We start from the raw sequence: 24,228 nt of genomic DNA, 5'->3' as shown, positions 1-24,228 counted from the left end.
CTGGTAGGCCAAGGTTGATACTGAAGTCTCCAGCTAAGAGAAGGTGGTGCTTGTTCATTTGTCTGTTATTAGTGCCTTTAGATTCTCACTGAAATTTGGGATGTTTGTGTGGGGTATCCGGTAAATGGCACCAATTGTCATAGGCGTCTTGAGTTTTTTTACAGTAAAATTAGCAAAAATGTATTCCCCATATTCATCACTAAAGCAAGTGGTGCTAATACAAGATAGTTGGTTAGAGTAATAGATTGCAATACCACCCCCAACTTGGTATGGTCTGCAGTTGTGGATTGTTGTGTATCCTGGTAGAGGGTAGATATCTATTGTGTCCTGCTTAAGCCAGGTCTCGGTAAGAATAATGCAGGAGAAGGGTGTCTTTAGCGACTCAAGGAGTGCCAGGAGGTCATCATAGTGTTTGCTTAATGATCTGATGTTGTAGTTAAGAACTGATAGACTTTGAGCAGTGTTCAGGATAGTGCTGGCATGCGATGCTGTGTAATAAAGGCAGTTACTTTCCAATAAGTTTTGATTGTGTGTTAGATTATGGAGGTTTAGATCAGGGTCAACGTGATCATTCATCTTTTAGGTTTAAATAGTGGTTATTTATATCCTGTATTGTGCGATGAGTTCTAATACTGATATCTGTAGTAGTGGGAAGGTTGGATAAGTATATAGCTAAAGCACTTTGGTCATATAGAGTATAGTCACTAATAAACATAATGAAGTTGAAATTGTCTGTGTGTTGTGCTAGAATGAGCTAAAGTACAACTAGGTATAAACTAATACTATAAAAATACAAATTACAAATAGCACCAGACTCACTCTTATAATTGCACTAAGGTCTAATATAATGAATTTGGTGTTATCTATGTATTGAGCTAGAATGAGCTAAAGTACAACTAGGTATAAACTAATAATATAAGAATACAAGTTAAAAGGTACAAGACTCTCACTTGCAATTGCACTAAGGTCTAATATAAGTTGTTAACAAGAACAAGAGTATAACTAGATTGAAATTAACAAGATAAAATACACAAATTAATCTTCCAAAAGAATAAAATAGAAAAATAAAAATGGCAATGACTTGGTTATAATATGATAGTAAGATGGTACAAAGGATAATATAAAGGTTGGAGGTGAATATACAAACTTGAAAATCTGGCAACAAAAGGTTAAGAAAAGTATAAAATAATGATTAATGTACAAAAGTAAAATTGACTGGTAGTAAATATGGTGTTTAATAAAATTTTAATAAGTAATAAGGATTACAAGAAATATTAATTAATAAAAATAAAATGAAAAAGAAATGTTTATTTCAAGTACAGGAGGGCCCCGCTTTACGGCGTTCCGCTTTACGGCGTTCCGCTAATACGGACATTTCAAATTATGACCAAAACTCACTATACGGCTCCCCCCACCTGACTTTCTAATACGGTCACCGTGCCCCACCCTGTTTGTTTACATTCTCCATGAGCTCAGTAAGCACTAAGTCTCTCCATTTTGTCTGGAAACTCCAAAATTTCAAATGTTTTTAAAAGTTATTTCATATTTTATATATACTCTGATAATTATACTTATGTATACCTGTACCTAAATAAACTTACATACATCGAGTCATTTAAATGTCGTATATTACGTTAATATACACATTTTCATTAATCCATCCATGATATTTTTTTCAAAATTATATAATAAACACGATGCATAACATATAAATAAGATAAATACATCCCACAGTAGAATAAATAAACAAATGTGAGATGTGAGCAGACGACTTGCACAAGTGGTGATAATAACAATACTGAGTCTCATTAAATGTCGTATATTACGGTAATATACACATTTTCATTAATCCATCCATGATATTTTTTTCAAAATCATATAATAAACACGATGCATAACATATAAATAAGATAAATACACCCCACAGTAGAATAAATAAACAAATGTGAGATGTAAGCAGACGACTTGCACAAGTGGTGATAATAACAATACTGAGTCTCATTAAATGTCGTATATTACGGTAATATACACATTTTCATTCATCCATCCATGATATTTTTTTCAAAATTATATAATAAACACGATACATAACATAAAAAGATGATAAATACACCCCACAATAGAATAAATAAACATAAATATAAGATGTGGGAGCCACATAACTTGTACAAGTGACGCCAAGAATAACATTTTCTCTAATCTAACATAAGAGTAAATGTGTTACTGGGGGTAACTGTAGAAAATTATTCCTTTCGTATGTATGTAAGTAAGTTTATTCAGGTATACACAAATACAGTTACATAGATTATCATACATAACAACATACGTGTAGAGAACCTAGGATAACCCAAAAAAGTCAGTGTGACTTATTTCCATTGCCTTCACTCAGAGCTTCATTTCTTCTCAAAATGATGTTACATGAGAATGGGAGTGTTCTTCTTTATTAATTCTACCGTATCAATGTAGAGACAACCTGTACACAATGTAACTTGTACACAAACCAGACGTGTACACTTCGTTTGTTTACAAAACTTACCTTCCCCTGGTTTGTTTACATAACTGCGCCTGCCCCCTCTCATGTATTCATTCTTTCTCTCTCTCATTTATTCGTTTTATCTCATTTACTTACTCCTGACCCTACATTAAGACTACAAATATTTTAAGGTAAGTAATGAGTGAACTGTATATACATTTTATCGCTCTGGGATGCTTAAATATCATAGAATAGTATGTGTGGGTGGGGTGGCCTGGTGAGGCTATTACAATACATACCACACTTGATTTCTTACAATAAATACTACTTGTCTCACCCTAGATTAAGACTATAAATATTTTAAGGTAAGTAATGAGTGCACTATGTGTGTATTGTACCTTTTTATTGTTTTTTGATGCCTGGTTCTATTGCTAACTTAATATATGTTAGTGTAAACTTGTTATCTAGTGTTTGTATGCATTTATAAGTGGAAAAAAAGGGTGTTCCACTTTACGGCGATTTCCGCTTTACGGCGGTAGCCTGGAACCTAACCCGCCGTATAAGTGGGGCCCTACTGTACTAAATTTTAAGAACAGTTATTTAGATTCAATATTGCACTGGTAGTTATACTAGAGGTTAATTGGCAGTACAAGGTATTTAACCCCTTCAGGGTCCAAGGCCCAAATCTGAAGTGGTGCCCTAGCCCTTTCAGGGTCCGTCCCGTAGATCTACGGCTTTACGTTCAGGGTCCAAACCGTAGATCTACACCATGAGCTCAGCTCACTCTGATAAACTGTGAGTGGTACATTTGGGCCTAGATATGAGAGAATACATCTATGTGGTATGTGTGCACCACATAAAACAGATCCTGCAGCACACTGTGTATAATGAGAGAAAAAACTTAAATCATGATTTTTCGATTAAAACAGCAACTTTGCAGTGTTTTTTCGTATGTTTTTTATAGTTGTATTTGCGATTTCTTGGTCTCATTTGATAGAATGGAAGACATATTACAGAAATAGAGATGATTTTGATTGGTTTTAGCACTGGAAATGGCTTGAAACTGAGCTCAAAGTAGCGGAAATGTTAAATTTTTGCCGATATTCAAGAGTAAACAAACGACCTCACACGTCTAATACACGTCAGCTGGTGGGTCTAATATACATTCACAAATATGGTGATGATATTTATACAATTATTACAGTATTGCATAACAGTAAATCTTTATTTTTTGGTGTGAATAAAAATTCATTATGTGAATAAAAAATCAAAATGGAATTTATTTGTAAAGCCTCAAAACATAACTAATGAACAGAGGAAACATTACTTTAGTGTCAGGAGTGCCTACATTGTTTATTCTGGACCCTATTTTGAAATTGGAATATTTTGAACTTTGTTTTAAATTGGCCAAATTAACAATTTCCGATCACTTTATTTTGTAGTTGAAACAGTTGACTTGGCGATTTCTTGTGCTCAATCGATAGAATAGAAGTAATACTAGTGAAATAGCTAAGAATTTGGTTGATTGGAATAATGTAATTGGCCTACAATGGGAGTCAAAGTCGGCAAAATCGCCGATTCGTAAATGTCGCTGACACATCAAAATTCGCGAGAGCATAATTTCGTCAATTTTCCACCAAATTTTGTACTTTTTGTTTTATTACCTTCACAAAAAGATTCTCTACGATTTCATAAGAAAAAATAACAAATTTTTTTTTGTAAAATTCTTGGACACTGGTGCGTGACTCCAGATTTGGGCCTTGGACCCTGAAAGGGCTAGTGTCCAAGAATTTTCAAAACAAAAATTTGTTATTTTTTCTTATGAAATGGTAGAGAATCTTTTTGTGAAGGTAATAAAACAAAAAGTATGAAATTTGATGGAAAATTGACGAAATTATGCTCTCGCGAATTTTGATGTGTCAGCGATATTTACGAATCGGCGATTTTGCCGACTTTGAGTCCCATTTTAGGCCAATTATATTATTCCAGTCAACCAAATTCCTAGCTATTTCACTAGTATTACTTCTATTCTATCGATTGAGCACAAGAAATCGCCAAGTCAACTGTTTCAACTACAAATTAAAGTGATCGGAAATTATTAATTTGACCAATTTAACACAAAGTTCAAAATATTCCAATTTCAAAATAGGGTCCAGAATAAACAATGTAGGAATTCCTGGAACTAAACTAACATTTCCTCTGTTCATTAGTTACGTTTTGAGGCTTTACAAATAAATTCCATTTTGATTTTTTATTCACATAATGAATTTTTATTCACACCAAAAAATAGAAGATTTACTGTTATGCAATACTGTAATAATTGTATAAATATCATCACCATATTTGTGAATGCATATTAGACCCACCAGCTGGCGTGTATTAGACGTGTGAGGTTGTTCGTTTACTCTTGAATATCGGCAAAAATTTAACATTTCTGCTACTTTGAGCTCAGTTTCAAGCCATTTCCAGTGCTAAAACCAATCAAAATCATATCTATTTCTGTAATATATCTTCCATTCTATCAAATGAGACCAAGAAATCGCAAAAACAACTATAAAAAACATACGAAAAAACACTGCAAAGTCGCTGTTTTAATCGAAAAATCATGATTTCAGTTTTTTTTCTCTCATTATACACAGTGTGCTGCAGGATCTGTTTTATGTGGTGCACACATACCACATAGATGTATTCTCTCATATCTAGGCCCAAATGTACCACTCACAGTTTATCAGAGTGAGCTGAGCTCATGACGTAGATCTACGGGACGGACCCTGAAAGGGTTAAGAGTAAGAAACTACTCTAAGATAGTAAATGTGGTATTAAAACAGGTTATGGTAATTAAATAAGTAATGGTAATTAAAATAATGCCAAAAATGTTGAGAGTAAATTGTACTGATAAAAAATGGTATTGATAATAAATTTGGTAAGTAATAGCAATTAATAGTATTTAAAGAAATATGAGGTAGTAATATGGACAGAGAAAGTATTAATTAAGCAAACAATAGTAATTAAGAAAATTATATAACATAAGGTGGGAGACGGCCGACTTGTTGAAAAGAAAAAAAAAAAAAGGTGACTTATGCTTACTAGTAAAATCACATTACTGAGGTAGTTGACTTTTGATTACTAAGAGATTGTACTGTGAAATTTGCACAATAATGGAGCAAAACATACACTGCACGTAGGCTTTTAGGTTGGACATTATTTAGTTATTCTCTGTAAGATTAATATCCCTAAGAAATCGTGACAGATCATTCTCGTTTGTGATTGTGTACAGTTGACCTACATTTGTTTTCCTAACTAGAATTTTCCCATCCCGTGTGAAGCATTGGTGTATTGTGTCATTATTCTCTCGCTTAAGTTTTCTGACTCTATACAGGAGGTTCTGATGTTTTTTGGTGAGACATTTGTTTATGTATACCTCTTTCTTTACTTTAATAGACGTAATAATTAAGTCTTTTTTCATGTCATGGGAGTGGAATCTAAGCATAACACTTTTTCTACCATGGGATCCTAGTAACCTGGCTTCCTTTATTTCTGACTCTGGTACTGTAACTTTTGTTTGGTCCATATCACTGAGAAAAAGTGGACTGTTAACTACTACTGCGTCCAATAGTTTTTCTTGCTCAGTTTTATCTTCTTGGAGAGCAAAGTAGTCACTGAACTGGTTATCTAAGTTGTTCTTCCATTTTTTTACTGCTTCTTCAACCTTTGCATTAAGAGATATTATTTGTTCTGTATGGCTATCTATGACTGTTTGGATGGTCTTGCCATAGTCATTCCTGGTGTTGATAACTTTTGTTCAAGACTGAGGATTTTGTTCTCGAGTTGTGTCATCCTGGTGTCTTGTTTTGTTAGCTCCTCTCGAAGATTCATATTTTCAATAACTAAGGTGGAGATGCATGACTTTAGGGTATCTGGATCGTTGGTCATACCTGAGGGACTATTTGGTAGGTTGAATCCGGAGAAGAGAGAGGTGGTAGAGATGGAGGCAGTAACGATTCTTATCGAAAAAGAAGGGTCAAGGACTCGCATCCTGTTCAGCCCAATATAACTTGTCACTCAGCTTAATTAACAATACCCCCCCCCCCGGACTCTTCCACTTTTTAGTAAATACCTTGATCCTTGAAGCATAAGTCAAATTTTGAGAAAGGTTATCACAGAAGTTAGGCACTCAATGTCCCCATTCACCACCTACAAAGAGATACTTCTAGTATCATCCAAGGGAGGCAGGGAACGAAATCGAACTCTGACCACTGACACATCTTGACTACAATCCAGAAGAGCAGATCATGTTCAAATATGAAAGGGCATGGAAAGTCTCATGTGATTAACAGAGGGGTTCCTCATTTCCATTTCCCTGTACTCGTATAAGCTGGGTTGCCATCATATGCCTAACCTGAAACAAACAGCATAAGTCCAGTAATACAAATGAATCTTAAGGTGGTGGACAGGGTCAAACAAGAGATGCCTATGGATTAGATCTAGCAGCAATACTCTAGTCTACAGGCAGAGCATAGTCCCTTCATTTGCTCCTTATGTATGGTCTGAGAGCACCTTCAAGAAATCTTGTGCGCACAGAGCATGCGCTTCTGCTGCTTCAGATCGGAGGTCCATGTTATTGCATATTTAAGGGCTACCCACAGGAAATGTCACCTCACAAAGCAGTACATGATGAGAAGTCTTCCTCACCCAAGACTGGGTAAAATGATCAGTTGTCGTCATCTGGGTGAAAAGCCGTTAATTTGCGGAAGCAACCCAATCTGCAATATTGTCCATCTCCACCTGCAGCAGGAAACAGGTCAACTCAGTAGTGGATTCTGAGAAGTACACTGCCGATTTGACTACATTGGGGACGACCCCGACTATACCAACCGTGACTTCTATAATGCATGTGATGCTTCAAATGGTGTCCTGCAGGACCCTCTCCTCCTGGGATAAGTCTTCCGAGTAGAACAAAGCATCTCTCACTTTTAACAATTTTCTACTGAGAAACTGTTGGAGAAGCCAGAATGTTGAACTGGCTATTCTGATATAACCCATCTGGATGTGACCAGCCTAACCAAAGTATCTATTGTCAACCAGAACTTGCAGAAGCCAAACTGCAAAGAAGAAATGATTAGCCTAGACTAGATGAACCTTCACCATCCTCTTTGCAACTCTGCAGATGAAGCTCACTAAGGAGATCAGCTGGTAGCTCACAGCTTCCTTGGGGTCCCGGCCTGACTTGGGATAACCAAAAACATTAATGTTTTGTTGTAGTGGGGGTTCAGAGTGATGAACTACGGTAGCAATGACAATAACTAAATGGTCTGTTATCTTGTAGTGACAGAGTAAGATGAAATCCAGCCTTCTGCACATCTACCTTTTATCCTGGTGTAATCTTAACTGGTCAGCCTTTGGCCAGCTGGGCGCCTAGCTGGGCTGGTAGAAGGGAAGTCACGTAGTAGTGGTATGAGGTTTGCTGGTAATGTCCCAGCCCGACTCTTCTTCACTTGGTGACCCAGCCTTGACTCCCCATTGAGGGAGTATCTTGACTATGATCTTCCATGGGAAGAGATGTTTATACCTGTTCATTGTCTGGGACCAATTGCCCCTAGTCCTAGCACTATTCCCTGCTCTCATAGGGAGAAGCTAGGCACCTTGGACTGCTACTAACTCCGCCCCACTGGGCTCAAAGGGTGTGGCAGCTACATAGCAGCAGATGTCAGGAAGTGCAAAGGCAGCAAGTACTACAGGATCCCTTTGGAGCCACACCCCAGCTTTGGGCCGCAGCCCGAGTGCTGGGAAAGCTCAGGGAATCCTCTTGCTGTGTATGTTGTCTGCTGCTTTTTATACTTGTCCGTTGCACCCCTTAATAGGGCAAACTTGTAACAGTACATATTATTGACATTGCTAGCTTTGGTTAGGTCATGCTGGATTCAAGTCATTTAACCAAATTTGACAAATTATATCAAACAGCATTTCCAACAAGTGTGTGAAAACAAGACTATGCTTTGAAGGAAAATCTAAAAAAACTGTTGACCTATTGAGTTAAGACCAAACATTACCTAAAAAAAAAAAAAAAAAATCACATGGGTCGAGAAGTTAAAGAAACCATCAAGTGCGAATTATTTGTGTACTGAGTTGGGAGATAATTCCTTCCATTAAAAATCTGCTGTGGGTTATAGCTACTGAAATGTTGTTTAGATATAGCAACAGCCTATTACTCTGAATGATCTATGGATATATTCTAGAGTGAAACAAATAGATTTGGTGTTATGTATTTTGATTATAGCCAGAAAATTATATTTGTTTTATGACAATAAATTAGTCACGATAATAGGAATCTGTTAGTGAAAATAGCATATTGTCATAATAGCTGGAAACTGGAAATATTAATAGCAAATTAATACTGTTATTAAATATTTAGGTTAAAAACATTAAATAACCAAATGGTTATGGTGAGGTTTGTACATTATACAACTTGATCTGTGGAAGCTACGAACATGGAGCTGGTCGACCACAGCCTTGGGGTCAGGGAAGTGGTCAGGGTTGAACACTGCGTTGCCATGGCATGTTTCCCAGTCATCGTCTATCTCAACCTGCAGGAAAGATTAATAAATGTGTATATATATATTTTTTTATTTTTATTATTATCACACCGGCCGATTCCCACCAAGGCAGGGTGGCCCGAAAAAGAAAAACTTTCACCATCATTCACTCCATCACTGTCTTGCCAGAAGGGTGCTTTACACTACAGTTTTTAAACTGCAACATTAACACCCCTCCTTCAGAGTGCAGGCACTGTACTTCCCATCTCCAGGACTCAAGTCCGGCCTGCCGGTTTCCCTGAATCCCTTCATAAATGTTACTTTGCTCACACTCCAACAGCACGTCAAGTATTAAAAACCATTTGTCTCCATTCACTCCTATCAAACACGCTCACGCATGCCTGCTGGAAGTCCAAGCCCCTCGCACACAAAACCTCCTTTACCCCCTCCCTCCAACCCTTCCTAGGCCGACCCCTACCCCGCCTTCCTTCCACTACAGACTGATACACTCTTGAAGTCATTCTGTTTCGCTCCATTCTCTCTACATGTCCGAACCACCTCAACAACCCTTCCTCAGCCCTCTGGACAACAGTTTTGGTAATCCCGCACCTCCTCCTAACTTCCAAACTACGAATTCTCTGCATTATATTCACACCACACATTGCCCTCAGACATGACATCTCCACTGCCTCCAGCCTTCTCCTCGCTGCAACATTCATCACCCACGCTTCACACCCATATAAGAGCGTTGGTAAAACTATACTCTCATACATTCCCCTCTTTGCCTCCAAGGACAAAGTTCTTTGTCTCCACAGACTCCTAAGTGCACCACTCACTCTTTTTCCCTCATCAATTCTATGATTCACCTCATCTTTCATAGACCCATCCGCTGACACGTCCACTCCCAAATATCTGAATACGTTCACCTCCTCCATACTCTCTCCCTCCAATCTGATATTCAATCTTTCATCACCTAATCTTTTTGTTATCCTCATAACCTTACTCTTTCCTGTATTCACCTTTAATTTTCTTCTTTTGCACACCCTACCAAATTCATCCACCAATCTCTGCAACTTCTCTTCAGAATCTCCCAAGAGCACAGTGTCATCAGCAAAGAGCAGCTGTGACAACTCCCACTTTGTGTGTGATTCTTTATCTTTTAACTCCACGCCTCTTGCCAAGACCCTCGCATTTACTTCTCTTACAACCCCATCTATAAATATATTAAACAACCACGGTGACATCACACATCCTTGTCTAAGGCCTACTTTTACTGGGAAAAAATTCCCCTCTTTCCTACATACTCTAACTTGAGCCTCACTTTTTTTTTTTTTTATTATCACACCGGCCGATTCCCACCAAGGCAGGGTGGCCCGAAAAAGAAAAACTTTCACCATCATTCACTCCATCACTGTCTTGCCAGAAGGGTGCTTTACACTACAGTTTTTAAACTGCAACATTAACACCCCTCCTTCAGAGTGCAGGCACTGTACTTCCCATCTCCAGGACTCAAGTCCGGCCTGCCGGTTTCCCTGAATCCCTTCATAAATGTTACTTTGCTCACACTCCAACAGCACGTCAAGTATTAAAAACCATTTGTCTCCATTCACTCCTATCAAACACGCTCAAGCATGCCTGCTGGAAGTCCAAGCCCCTCGCACACAAAACCTCCTTTACCCCCTCCCTCCAACCCTTCCTAGGCCGACCCCTACCCCGCCTTCCTTCCACTACAGACTGATACACTCTTGAAGTCTTGAGCCTCACTATCCTCGTAAAAACTCTTCACTGCTTTCAGTAACCTACCTCCTACACCATACACTTGCAACATCTGCCACATTGCCCCCCTATCCACCCTGTCATACGCCTTTTCCAAATCCATAAATGCCACAAAGACCTCTTTAGCCTTATCTAAATACTGTTCACTTATATGTTTCACTGTAAACACCTGGTCCACACACCCCCTACCTTTCCTAAAGCCTCCTTGTTCATCTGCTATCCTATTCTCCGTCTTACTCTTAATTCTTTCAATTATAACTCTACCATACACTTTACCAGGTACACTCAACAGACTTATCCCCCTATAATTTTTGCACTCTCTTTTATCCCCTTTGCCTTTATACAAAGGAACTATGCATGCTCTCTGCCAATCCCTAGGTACCTTACCCTCTTCCATACATTTATTAAATAATTGCACCAACCACTCCAAAACTATATCCCCACCTGCTTTTAACATTTCTATCTTTATCCCATCAATCCCGGCTGCCTTACCCCCTTTCATTTTACCTACTGCCTCACGAACTTCCCCCACACTCACAACTGACTCTTCCTCACTCCTACAAGATGTTATTCCTCCTTGCCCTATACACGAAATCACAGCTTCCCTATCTTCATCAACATTTAACAATTCCTCAAAATATTCCTTCCATCTTCCCAATACCTCTAACTCTCCATTTAATAACTCTCCTCTCCTATTTTTAACTGACAAATCCATTTGTTCTCTAGGCTTTCTTAACTTGTTAATCTCACTCCAAAACTTTTTCTTATTTTCAACAAAATTTGTTGATAACATCTCACCCACTCTCTCATTTGCTCTCTTTTTACATTGCTTCACCACTCTCTTAACTTCTCTCTTTTTCTCCATATACTCTTCCCTCCTTGCATCACTTCTACTTTGTAAAAACTTCTCATATGCTAACTTTTTCTCCCTTACTACTCTCTTTACATCATCATTCCACCAATCGCTCCTCTTCCCTCCTGCACCCACTTTCCTGTAACCACAAACTTCTGCTGAACACTCTAACACTACATTTTTAAACCTACCCCATACCTCTTCGACCCCATTGCCTATGCTCTCATTAGCCCATCTATCCTCCAATAGCTGTTTATATCTTACCCTAACTGCCTCCTCTTTTAGTTTATAAACCTTTACCTCTCTCTTCCCTGATGCTTCTATTCTCCTTGTATCCCATCTACCTTTTACTCTCAGTGTAGCTACAACTAGAAAGTGATCTGATATATCTGTGGCCCCTCTATAAACATGTACATCCTGAAGTCTACTCAACAGTCTTTTATCTACCAATACATAATCCAACAAACTACTGTCATTTCGCCCTACATCATATCGTGTATACTTATTTATCCTCTTTTTCTTAAAATATGTATTACCTATAACTAAACCCCTTTCTATACAAAGTTCAATCAAAGGGCTCCCATTATCATTTACACCTGGCACCCCAAACTTACCTACCACACCCTCTCTAAAAGTTTCTCCTACTTTAGCATTCAAGTCCCCTACCACAATTACTCTCTCACTTGGTTCAAAGGCTCCTATACATTCACTTAACATCTCCCAAAATCTCTCTCTCTCCTCTGCATTCCTCTCTTCTCCAGGTGCATACACGCTTATTATGACCCACTTCTCGCATCCAACCTTTACTTTAATCCACATAATTCTTGAATTTACACATTCATATTCTCTTTTCTCCTTCCATAACTGATCATTTAACATTACTGCTACCCCTTCCTTTGCTCTAACTCTCTCAGATACTCCAGATTTAATCCCATTTATTTCCCCCCACTGAAACTCTCCTACCCCCTTCAGCTTTGTTTCGCTTAGGGCCAGGACATCCAACTTCTTTTCATTCATAACATCAGCAATCATCTGTTTCTTGTCATCCGCACTACATCCACGCACATTTAAGCAACCCAGTTTTATAAAGTTTTTCTTCTTCTCTTTTTTAGTAATTGTATACAGGAGAAGGGGTTACTAGCCCATTGCTCCCGGCATTTTAGTCGCCTCATACGACACGCATGGCTTACGGAGGAAAGATTCTTTTCCACTTCCCCATGGACAATAGAAGAAATAAAAAGAACAAGAGCTATTTAGAAAAAGGAGAAAAACCTAGATGTATGTATATATATATATATGCATGTGCGTGTCTATGAAGTGTGACCAAAGTGTAAGTAGGAGTAGCAAGATATCCCTGTTATCTTAGCGTGTTTATGAGACAGAAAAAGAAACCAGCAATCCTACCATCATGCAAAACAGTTACAGGTTTTTGTTTCACAGTCATCTGGCAGGACGGTAGTACTTCCCTGGGTGGTTGCTGTCTACCAACCTACTACCTATATATATATATATATATATTCCCCATGGAGATAAGAGGAAATAAACAAGAACAAGAACTAGAAAGAAAAGAGAAGAAAACCAAGAGGGGTGTGTATATATATGCTTGTACATGTATGTGTAGTGTGACCTAAGTGTAAGTAGAAGTAGCAAGACGTACCTGAAATCTTGCATGTTTATGAGACAGACAAAAGACACCAGCAATCCTACCATCATGTAAAACAATTACAGGCTTTCGTTTTACACTCACTTGGCAGGACGGTAGTACCTCCCTGGGCGGTTGCTGTCTACCAACCTACTACCTATAATATATATATATATAATATATATATATATATATATATATATATATATATATATATATATATATATATATATATATATATATTCTTCTTTCTTTCAACACACCGGCCGTATCCCACCGAGGCAGGGTGGCCCAAAAGGAAAAACAAAAGTTTCTCCTTTCAAATTTAGTAATATATACAGGAGAAGGAGTTACTAGCCCCTTGCTCCCGGCATTTCAGTCGCCTCTTACGACACGCATGGCTTACGGAGGAAGAATTCTGTTCCACTTCCCCATGGAGATAAGAGGAAATAAACAAGAACAAGAACTAGAAAGAAAATAGCAGAAAACCCAGAGGGGTGTGTATATATATATGCTTGTGTATGTGTAGTGTGACCTAAATGTAAGTAGAAGTAGCAAAACGTACCTGAAATCTTGCATGTTTATGAGACAGACAAAAGACACCAGCAATCCTACCATCATGTAAAACAATTACAGGCTTTCGTTTTACACTCACTTGGCAGGACGGTAGTACCTCCCTGGGCGGTTGCTGTCTACCAACCTACTACCTATAATATATATATATATAATATATATATATAATATATATATATATATATATATATATATATATATATATATATATATAATATATATACAGTGGACCCCCGGTTAACGATATTTTTTCACCCCAGAAGTATGTTCAGGTGCCAGTACTGACCGAATTTGTTCCCATAAGGAATATTGTGAAGTAGATTAGTCCATTTCAGACCCCCAAACATACACGTACAAACGCACTTACATAAATACACTTACATAATTGGTCGCATTCGGAGGTGATTGTTATGCGGGGGTCCACTGTTGGTAGACCTACTACCTAGGTCTACCAACCTAGGTAGTAGGTTGGTAGACAGCAACCACCCAGGGAAGTACTACCGTCCTGCCAGATGACTGTGAAACAAAAACCTGTAACTGTTTTGCATGATGGTAGGATTGCTGGTTTCTTTTTCTGTCTCATAAACACGCTAAGATAACAGGGATATCTTGCTACTCCTACTTACACTTTGGTCACACTTCACAGACACGCACATGCATATATATATATACATACATCTAGGTTTTTCTCCTTTTTCTAAATAGCTCTTGTTCTTTTTTATTTCTTCTATTGTCCATGGGGAAGTGGAAAAGAATCTTTCCTCCGTAAGCCATGCGTGTCGTATGAGGCGACTAAAATGCCGGGAGCAATGGGCTAGTAACCCCTTCTCCTGTATACAATTACTAAAAAAGAGAAGAAGAAAAACTTTATAAAACTGGGTTGCTTAAATGTGCGTGGATGTAGTGCGGATGACAAGAAACAGATGATTGCTGATGTTATGAATGAAAAGAAGTTGGATGTCCTGGCCCTAAGCGAAACAAAGCTGAAGGGGGTAGGAGAGTTTCAGTGGGGGGAAATAAATGGGATTAAATCTGGAGTATCTGAGAGAGTTAGAGCAAAGGAAGGGGTAGCAGTAATGTTAAATGATCAGTTATGGAAGGAGAAAAGAGAATATGAATGTGTAAATTCAAGAATTATGTGGATTAAAGTAAAGGTTGGATGCGAGAAGTGGGTCATAATAAGCGTGTATGCACCTGGAGAAGAGAGGAATGCAGAGGAGAGAGAGAGATTTTGGGAGATGTTAAGTGAATGTATAGGAGCCTTTGAACCAAGTGAGAGAGTAATTGTGGTAGGGGACTTGAATGCTAAAGTAGGAGAAACTTTTAGAGAGGGTGTGGTAGGTAAGTTTGGGGTGCCAGGTGTAAATGATAATGGGAGCCCTTTGATTGAACTTTGTATAGAAAGGGGTTTAGTTATAGGTAATACATATTTTAAGAAAAAGAGGATAAATAAGTATACACGATATGATGTAGGGCGAAATGACAGTAGTTTGTTGGATTATGTATTGGTAGATAAAAGACTGTTGAGTAGACTTCAGGATGTACATGTTTATAGAGGGGCCACAGATATATCAGATCACTTTCTAGTTGTAGCTACACTGAGAGTAAAAGGTAGATGGGATACAAGGAGAATAGAAGCATCAGGGAAGAGAGAGGTGAAGGTTTATAAACTAAAAGAGGAGGCAGTTAGGGTAAGATATAAACAGCTATTGGAGGATAGATGGGCTAATGAGAGCATAGGCAATGGGGTCGAAGAGGTATGGGGTAGGTTTAAAAATGTAGTGTTAGAGTGTTCAGCAGAAGTTTGTGGTTACAGGAAAGTGGGTGCAGGAGGGAAGAGGAGCGATTGGTGGAATGATGATGTAAAGAGAGTAGTAAGGGAGAAAAAGTTAGCATATGAGAAGTTTTTACAAAGTAGAAGTGATGCAAGGAGGGAAGAGTATATGGAGAAAAAGAGAGAAGTTAAGAGAGTGGTGAAGCAATGTAAAAAGAGAGCAAATGAGAGAGTGGGTGAGATGTTATCAACAAATTTTGTTGAAAATAAGAAAAAGTTTTGGAGTGAGATTAACAAGTTAAGAAAGCCTAGAGAACAAATGGATTTGTCAGTTAAAAATAGGAGAGGAGAGTTATTAAATGGAGAGTTAGAGGTATTGGGAAGATGGAAGGAATATTTTGAGGAATTGTTAAATGTTGATGAAGATAGGGAAGCTGTGATTTCGTGTATAGGGCAAGGAGGAATAACATCTTGTAGGAGTGAGGAAGAGCCAGTTGTGAGTGTGGGGGAAGTTCGTGAGGCAGTAGGTAAAATGAAAGGGGGTAAGGCAGCCGGGATTGATGGGATAAAGATAGAAATGTTAAAAGCAGGTGGGGATATAGTTTTGGAGTGGTTGGTGCAATTATTTAATAAATGTATGGAAGAGGGTAAGGTACCTAGGGATTGGCAGAGAGCATGCATAGTTCCTTTGTATAAAGGCAAAGGGGATAAAAGAGAGTGCAAAAATTATAGGGGGATAAGTCTGTTGAGTGTACCTGGTAAAGTGTATGGTAGAGTTATAATTGAAAGAATTAAGAGTAAGACGGAGAATAGGATAGCAGATGAACAAGGAGGCTTTAGGAAAGGTAGGGGGTGTGTGGACCAGGTGTTTACAGTGAAACATATAAGTGAACAGTATTTAGATAAGGCTAAAGAGGTCTTTGTGGCATTTATGGATTTGGAAAAGGCGTATGACAGGGTGGATAGGGGGGCAATGTGGCAGATGTTGCAAGTGTATGGTGTAGGAGGTAGGTTACTGAAAGCAGTGAAGAGTTTTTACGAGGATAGTGAGGCTCAAGTTAGAGTATGTAGGAAAGAGGGAAATTTTTTCCCAGTAAAAGTAGGCCTTAGACAAGGATGTGTGATGTCACCGTGGTTGTTTAATATATTTATAGATGGGGTTGTAAGAGAAGTAAATGCGAGGGTCTTGGCAAGAGGCGTGGAGTTAAAAGATAAAGAATCACACACAAAGTGGGAGTTGTCACAGCTGCTCTTTGCTGATGACACTGTGCTCTTGGGAGATTCTGAAGAGAAGTTGCAGAGATTGGTGGATGAATTTGGTAGGGTGTGCAAAAGAAGAAAATTAAAGGTGAATACAGGAAAGAGTAAGGTTATGAGGATAACAAGAAGATTAGGTGATGAAAGATTGAATATCAGATTGGAGGGAGAGAGTATGGAGGAGGTGAACGTATTCAGATATTTGGGAGTGGACGTGTCAGCGGATGGGTCTATGAAGGATGAGGTGAATCATAGAATTGATGAGGGAAAAAGAGTGAGTGGTGCACTTAGGAGTCTGTGGAGACAAAGAACTTTGTCCTTGGAGGCAAAGAGGGGAATGTATGAGAGTATAGTTTTACCAACGCTCTTATATGGGTGTGAAGCGTGGGTGATGAATGTTGCAGCGAGGAGAAGGCTGGAGGCAGTGGAGATGTCATGTCTGAGGGCAATGTGTGGTGTGAATATAATGCAGAGAATTCGTAGTTTGGAAGTTAGGAGGAGGTGCGGGATTACCAAAACTGTTGTCCAGAGGGCTGAGGAAGGGTTGTTGAGGTGGTTCGGACATGTAGAGAGAATGGAGCGAAACAGAATGACTTCAAGAGTGTATCAGTCTGTAGTGGAAGGAAGGCGGGGTAGGGGTCGGCCTAGGAAGGGTTGGAGGGAGTGGGTAAAGGAGGTTTTGTGTGCGAGGGGCTTGGACTTCCAGCAGGCATGCGTGAGCGTGTTTGATAGGAGTGAATGGAGACAAATGGTTTTTAATACTTGACGTGCTGTTGGAGTGTGAGCAAAGTAACATTTATGAAGGGATTCAGGGAAACCGGCAGGCCGGACTTGAGTCCTGGAGATGGGAAGTACAGTGCCTGCACTCTGAAGGAGGGGTGTTAATGTTGCAGTTTAAAAACTGTAGTGTAAAGCACCCTTCTGGCAAGACAGTGATGGAGTGAATGATGGTGAAAGTTTTTCTTTTTCGGGCCACCCTGCCTTGGTGGGAATCGGCCGGTGTGATAATAAAAAAAAAAAATAATATATATATATATATAATATATATATATAATATATATAATATATATATATATTATATACATATACAGTGGACCCCCGCATAACGATGGCATCGCATAGCGATTTTTCCGCATAACGATTACTTTTATCACAAAATTTTTGCCCCGCATACCGATTAAAAACCCGCATACCGATTTTCGTCCGAGACGCGTCCAATGTGCCCTCACATGTGCCGGCCGTCCCATTGTTTACCAGCCAGCCTCCGCGGTAACATCCAAGCATACACTCGGAATATTTCGTATTATTACAGTGTTTTCGGTGGTGTTTCTGGAAAATAAGTGACCATGGGCCCCAAGAAAGCTTCTAGTGCCAACCCTGTGGTAAAAAGGGTGAGAATTAGTATGGAAATTAAGAAAGATTTTGAAGGGTTTGGGGCTAACCCTGAGAAGCCTATGCCAGTTGTGGAATCCATTGTGCCTACTTCAAAGATTAAGGAAATGTGTGCAGAGTGGTTTGAACTGCAAACCTTTATAGATGAAAATCACCCTGACACAGCTGTTGCAAGCCGTGCTTGTGACTATTTCAATGACAATGTTATGGCCCATTTTAGGAAAGTCTTGAAGAAACGGGAGGTACAGAGCTCTATGGACAGATTTGTTGTGCGACAGAGGTCCAGTGACTCTGAAGCTGGTCCTAGTGGCATTAAAAGAAGAAGGGAAGTAACCCCAGAAAAGGACTTGCTACCTCAAGTCCTAATGGAAGGGGATTCCCCTTCTAAACAGTAAGAAGATAATGCTCTCCCCTCCTCCCATCCCATCAATCATCACCAGATCTTCAATAAAAGTAAGTGTCATGTAATTGTGCATGCCTTTTTCAGTTTGTGTGTATTAAAATTAACATTTCATGTGGTAAAAAAATTTTTTTTTCATACTTTTGGGCGTCTTGCACGGATTAATTTTATTTCCATTATTTCTTATGGGGAAAATTAATTCGCATAACGATTATTTCGCATAACGATGAGCCCTCTTGCACGGATTAAAATCGTTAACCGGGGGTCCACTGTATATAATTTTTTATTTTTTTTTTTCAACAAGTCGGCCATCTCCCACCAAGGCAGGGTGACCCAAAAAAGAAAGAAAATCCCCAAAAAGAAAATACTTTCATCATCATTCAACACTTTCACCACACTCACACATTATCACTGCTTTTGCAGAGGTGCTCAGAATACAACAGCTTAGAAGTATATATGTATAAAGATACACAACATATCCCTCCAAACTGCCAATATCCCAAACCCCTCCTTTAAAGTGCAGGCATTGTACTTCCCATTTCCAGGACTCAAGTCCGACTATATGAACATAACCGGTTTCCCTGAATCCCTTCACTAAATATTACCCTGCTCACACTCCAACAGATCGTCAGGTCTCAAGTATCATTCGCCTCCATTCACTCCTATCTAACATGCTCATGCACGCTTGCTGGAAATCCAAGCCCCTAGCCCACAAAACCTCCTTTACCCCCTCTTTCCAACCCTTTCGAGGACGACCCCTACCCCTCCTTCCTTCCCCTATAGATTTAAATGCTTTCCATGTCATTCTACTTTGATCCATTCTCTCTAAATGACCAAACCACCTCAACAACCCCTCTTCTGCCCTCTGACTAATGCTTTTATTAACTCCACACCTTCTCCTAATTTCCACACTAAGAATTTTCTGCACAATATTTACACCACACATTGCCCTTAGACAGGACATCTCCACTGCCTCCAACCGTCTCCTCACTGCTGCATTTACCACCCAAGCTTCACATCCATATAAGAGTGTTGGTACTACTATACTTTCATACATTCCCTTCTTTGCCTCCATAGATAACGTTTTTTGACTCCACATATACCTCAACGCACCACTCACCTTTTTTCCCTCATCAATTCTATGATTAACCTCATCCTTCATAAATCCATCCGCCGACACGTCAACTCCTAAGTATCTGAAAACATTCACTTCTTCCATACTTCTCCTCCCCAATTTGATATCCAATTTTTCTTTATCTAAATCATTTGATACCTTCATCACCTTACTCTTTTCTATGTTCACTTTCAACTTTCTACCTTTACACACATTTTCAAACTCATCCACTAACCTTTGCAATTTTTCTTTAGAATCTCCCATAAGCACAGTATCATCAGCAAAAAGTAACTGTGTCAATTCCCATTTTGAATTTGATTCCCCATAATTTAATCCCACCCCTCTCCCGAACACCCTAGCATTTACTTCTTTTACAACCCCATCTATAAATATATTAAACAACCATGGTGACATTACACATCCCTGTCTAAGACCTACTTTTACCGGGAAGTATTCTCCCTCTCTTCTACACACCCTAACCTGAGCCTCACTATCCTCATAAAAGCTCTTTACAGCATTTAGTAACTTACAACCTATTCCATATACAGTGGACCCCCGCTTAACGATCACCTCCAAATGCGACCAATTATGTAAGTGTATTTATGTAAGTGTGTTTGTACGTGTATGTTTGGGGGTCTGAAATGGACTAATCTACTTCACAATATTCCTTATGGGAAAAAATTCGGTCAGTACTGGCACCTGAACATACTACTGGAATGAAAAAAGTTTGTTAACCGGGGGTCCACTGTACTTGCAACATCTGCCACATTGCTCCTCTATCCACTCTATCATATGCCTTTTCTAAATCTCCACTGCCTCCAGCCTTCTCCTCGCTGCAACATTCATCACCCATGCTTCACACCCATATAAGAGCGTTGGTAAAACTATACTCTCATACATTCCCCTCTTTGCCTCCAAGGACAAAGTTCTTTGTCTCCACAGACTCCTAAGTGCACCACTCACTCTTTTTCCCTCATCAATTCTATGATTCACCTCATCTTTCATAGACCCATCTGCTGACACGTCCACTCCCAAATATCTGAATACGTTCACCTCCTCCATACTCTCTCCCTCCAATCTGATATTCAATCTTTCATCACCTAATCTTTTTGTTATCCTCATAACCTTACTCTTTCCTGTATTCACCTTTAATTTTCTTCTTTTGCACACCCTACCAAATTCATCCACCAATCTCTGCAACTTCTATTCAGAATCTCCCAAGAGCACAGTGTCATCAGCAAAGAGCAGCTGTGACAACTCCCGCTTTGTGTGTGATTCTTTATCTTTTAACTCCACGCCTCTTGCCAAGACCCTCGCATTTACTTCTCTTACAACCCCATCTATAAATATATTAAACAACCACGGTGACATCACACATCCTTGTCTAAGGCCTACTTTTACTGGGAAAAAATTTCCCTCTTTCCTACATACTCTAACTTGAGCCTCACTATCCTCGTAAAAACTCTTCACTGCTTTCAGTAACCTACCTCCTACACCATACACTTGCAACATCTGCCACACTGCCCCCCTATCCACCCTGTCATACGCCTTTTCCAAATCCATAAATGCTACAAAGACCTTTTTAGCCTTATCTAAATACTGTTCACTTATATGTTTCACTGTAAACACCTGGTCCACACACCCCCTACCTTTCCTAAAGCCTCCTTGTTCATCTGCTATCCTATTTTCCGTCTTACTCTTAATTCTTTCAATTATAACTCTACCATACACTTTACCAGGTATACTCAACAGACTTATCCCCCTATAATTTTTGCACTCTCTTTTATCCCCTTTGCCTTTATACAAAGGAACTATGCATGCTCTCTGCCAATCCCTAGGTACCTTACCCTCTTCCATACATTTATTAAATAATTGCACCAACCACTCCAAAACTATATCCCCACCTGCTTTTAACATTTCTATCTTTATCCCATCAATCCCGGCTGCCTTACCCCCTTTCATTTTACCTACTGCCTCACGAACTTCCCCCACACTCACAACTGGCTCTTCCTCACTCCTACAAGATGTTATTCCTCCTTGCCCTATACACGAAATCACAGCTTCCCTATCTTCATCAACATTTAACAATTCCTCAAAATATTCCTTCCATCTTCCCAATACCTCTAACTCTCCATTTAATAACTCTCCTCTCCTATTTTTAACTGACAAATCCATTTGTTCTCTAGGCTTTCTTAACTTGTTAATCTCACTCCAAAACTTTTTCTTATTTTCAACAAAATTTGTTGATAACATCTCACCCACTCTCTCATTTGCTCTCTTTTTACATTGCTTCACCACTCTCTTAACTTCTCTCTTTTTCTCCATATACTCTTCCCTCCTTGCATCACTTCTATTTTGTAAAAACTTCTCATATGCTAACTTTTTCTCCCTTACTACTCTCTTTACATCATCATTCCACCAATCGCTCCTCTTCCCTCCTGCACCCACTTTCCTGTAACCACAAACTTCTGCTGAACACTCTAACACTACATTTTTAAACCTACCCCATACCTCTTCGACCCCATTGCCTATGCTCTCATTAGCCCATCTATCCTCCAATAGCTGTTTATATCTTACCCTAACTGCCTCCTCTTTTAGTTTATAAACCTTCACCTCTCTCTTCCCTGATGCTTCTATTCTCCTTGTATCCCATCTACCTTTTACTCTCAGTGTAGCTACAACTAGAAAGTGATCTGATATATCTGTGGCCCCTCTATAAACATGTACATCCTGAAGTCTACTCAACAGTCTTTTATCTACCAATACATAATCCAACAAACTACTGTCATTTCGCCCTACATCATATCGTGTATACTTATTTATCCTCTTTTTCTTAAAATATGTATTACCTATAACTAAACCCCTTTCTATCCAAAGTTCAATCAAAGGGCTCCCATTATCATTTACACCTGGCACCCCAAACTTACCTACCACACCCTCTCTAAAAGTTTCTCCTACTTTAGCATTCAAGTCCCCTACCACAATTACTCTCTCACTTGGTTCAAAGGCTCCTATACATTCACTTAACATCTCCCAAAATCTCTCTCTCTCCTCTGCATTCCTCTCTTCTCCAGGTGCATACACGCTTATTATGACCCACTTCTCGCATCCAACCTTTACTTTAATCCACATAATTCTTGAATTTACACATTCATATTCTCTTTATATATATATATATATATATATATATATATATATATATATATATATATATATATATATATATATATATATAAATATATATATATATACAGTGGACCCCCGGTTAACGATATTTTTTCACTCCAGAAGTATGTTCAGGTGCCAGTACTGACCGAATTTGTTCCCATAAGGAATATTGTGAAGTAGATTAGTCCATTTCAGACCCCCAAACATACACGTACAAAGACACTTACATAAATACACTTACATAATTGGTCGCATTCGGAGGTGATCGTTATGCGGGGGGTCCACTGTATATATATATCTATATATATATATATATATATATATATATATATATATATATATATATATATATATATATATATATATATATATATATATATATATATATATATATATATATAAATAATATATATATATACACACACACAGATATATATTTATATACAGTGGTGGACCCTCGACCAACGATATTAATCCGTTCCTGAGAGCTCATCGTTAATCGAAATTATCATTAGTCGAGTTAATTTTCCCCATAAGAAATAATGGAAATCAAATTAATCCGTGCAAGACACCCAAAAGTATTGAAAAAAAAATTTTTTACCACATGAAATATTAATTTTAATACACACAAACTGAAGAAGACATGTACAATTACATGACACTTACCTTTATTGAAGATCTGGTGATGATTGATGGGATGGGAGGAGGGGAGTGTGTGGATGGTGTTAGTGTTTAGAAGGGGAATCCCCTTCCATTAGGACTTGAGGTGTTAAGTCCTTTTCCGGGGTTACTTCCCTTCTTCTTTTAATGCCACTAGGACCAGCTTGAGAGTCACTGGACCTTTGTCGCACAACATATCTGTCCATAGAGGCCTGTACCTCCCGTTCCTTTATGACATTCCTAAAGTGTTTCACAACATTGTCAGTGTCACAATTAAACACTTCTTCAGGTTTCAATTCTTCATTGTCTATGTACTCCTTGAATTCCTGCACATATTTTTCAGCTGCTTTTTGGTCTGAACTGGCAGCCTCACCATGCCTTATCACACTGTGTATGCCACTACGCTTCTTAAATCTCTCAAACCAACCTTTGCTGGCCTTAAATTCACTCACATCATCACTAGTTGCAGGCATTTTTTTAATTAAATCCTCATGCAACTTCCTAGCCTTTTCGCTTATGATCGCTTGAGAGACGCTATCTCCTGCTAGCTGTTTTTCATTTATCCACACCAATAAGAGTCTCTCAACATCTTCCATCACTTGCGATCTTTGTT

General features: G+C 38.8%; 1 protein-coding gene across 5 annotated transcripts in view; it reads right to left on the bottom strand.

Moving 5' to 3' along the window:
* LOC128704487 (myogenesis-regulating glycosidase) overlaps positions 1–24,228 on the bottom strand; it is a 135,946-nt gene that overhangs the window by 35,875 nt on the left and 75,843 nt on the right. For all 5 annotated transcript variants that reach the window (XM_070102929.1, XM_070102925.1, XM_070102928.1 and 2 more), the window contains exon 7: positions 8,962–9,057. In XM_070102929.1, the coding sequence (XP_069959030.1) occupies positions 8,962–9,057 (96 nt within the window). The remainder of the gene's footprint in view (positions 1–8,961; positions 9,058–24,228) is intronic.

This window comes from Cherax quadricarinatus, chromosome 84, assembly GCF_038502225.1.
Source record: "Cherax quadricarinatus isolate ZL_2023a chromosome 84, ASM3850222v1, whole genome shotgun sequence".
NCBI lineage: Eukaryota > Metazoa > Arthropoda > Malacostraca > Decapoda > Parastacidae > Cherax > Cherax quadricarinatus.
The sequence above is the reverse complement of the archived record's forward strand: the minus strand, read 5'-3'. Positions and strand labels throughout refer to the sequence as shown.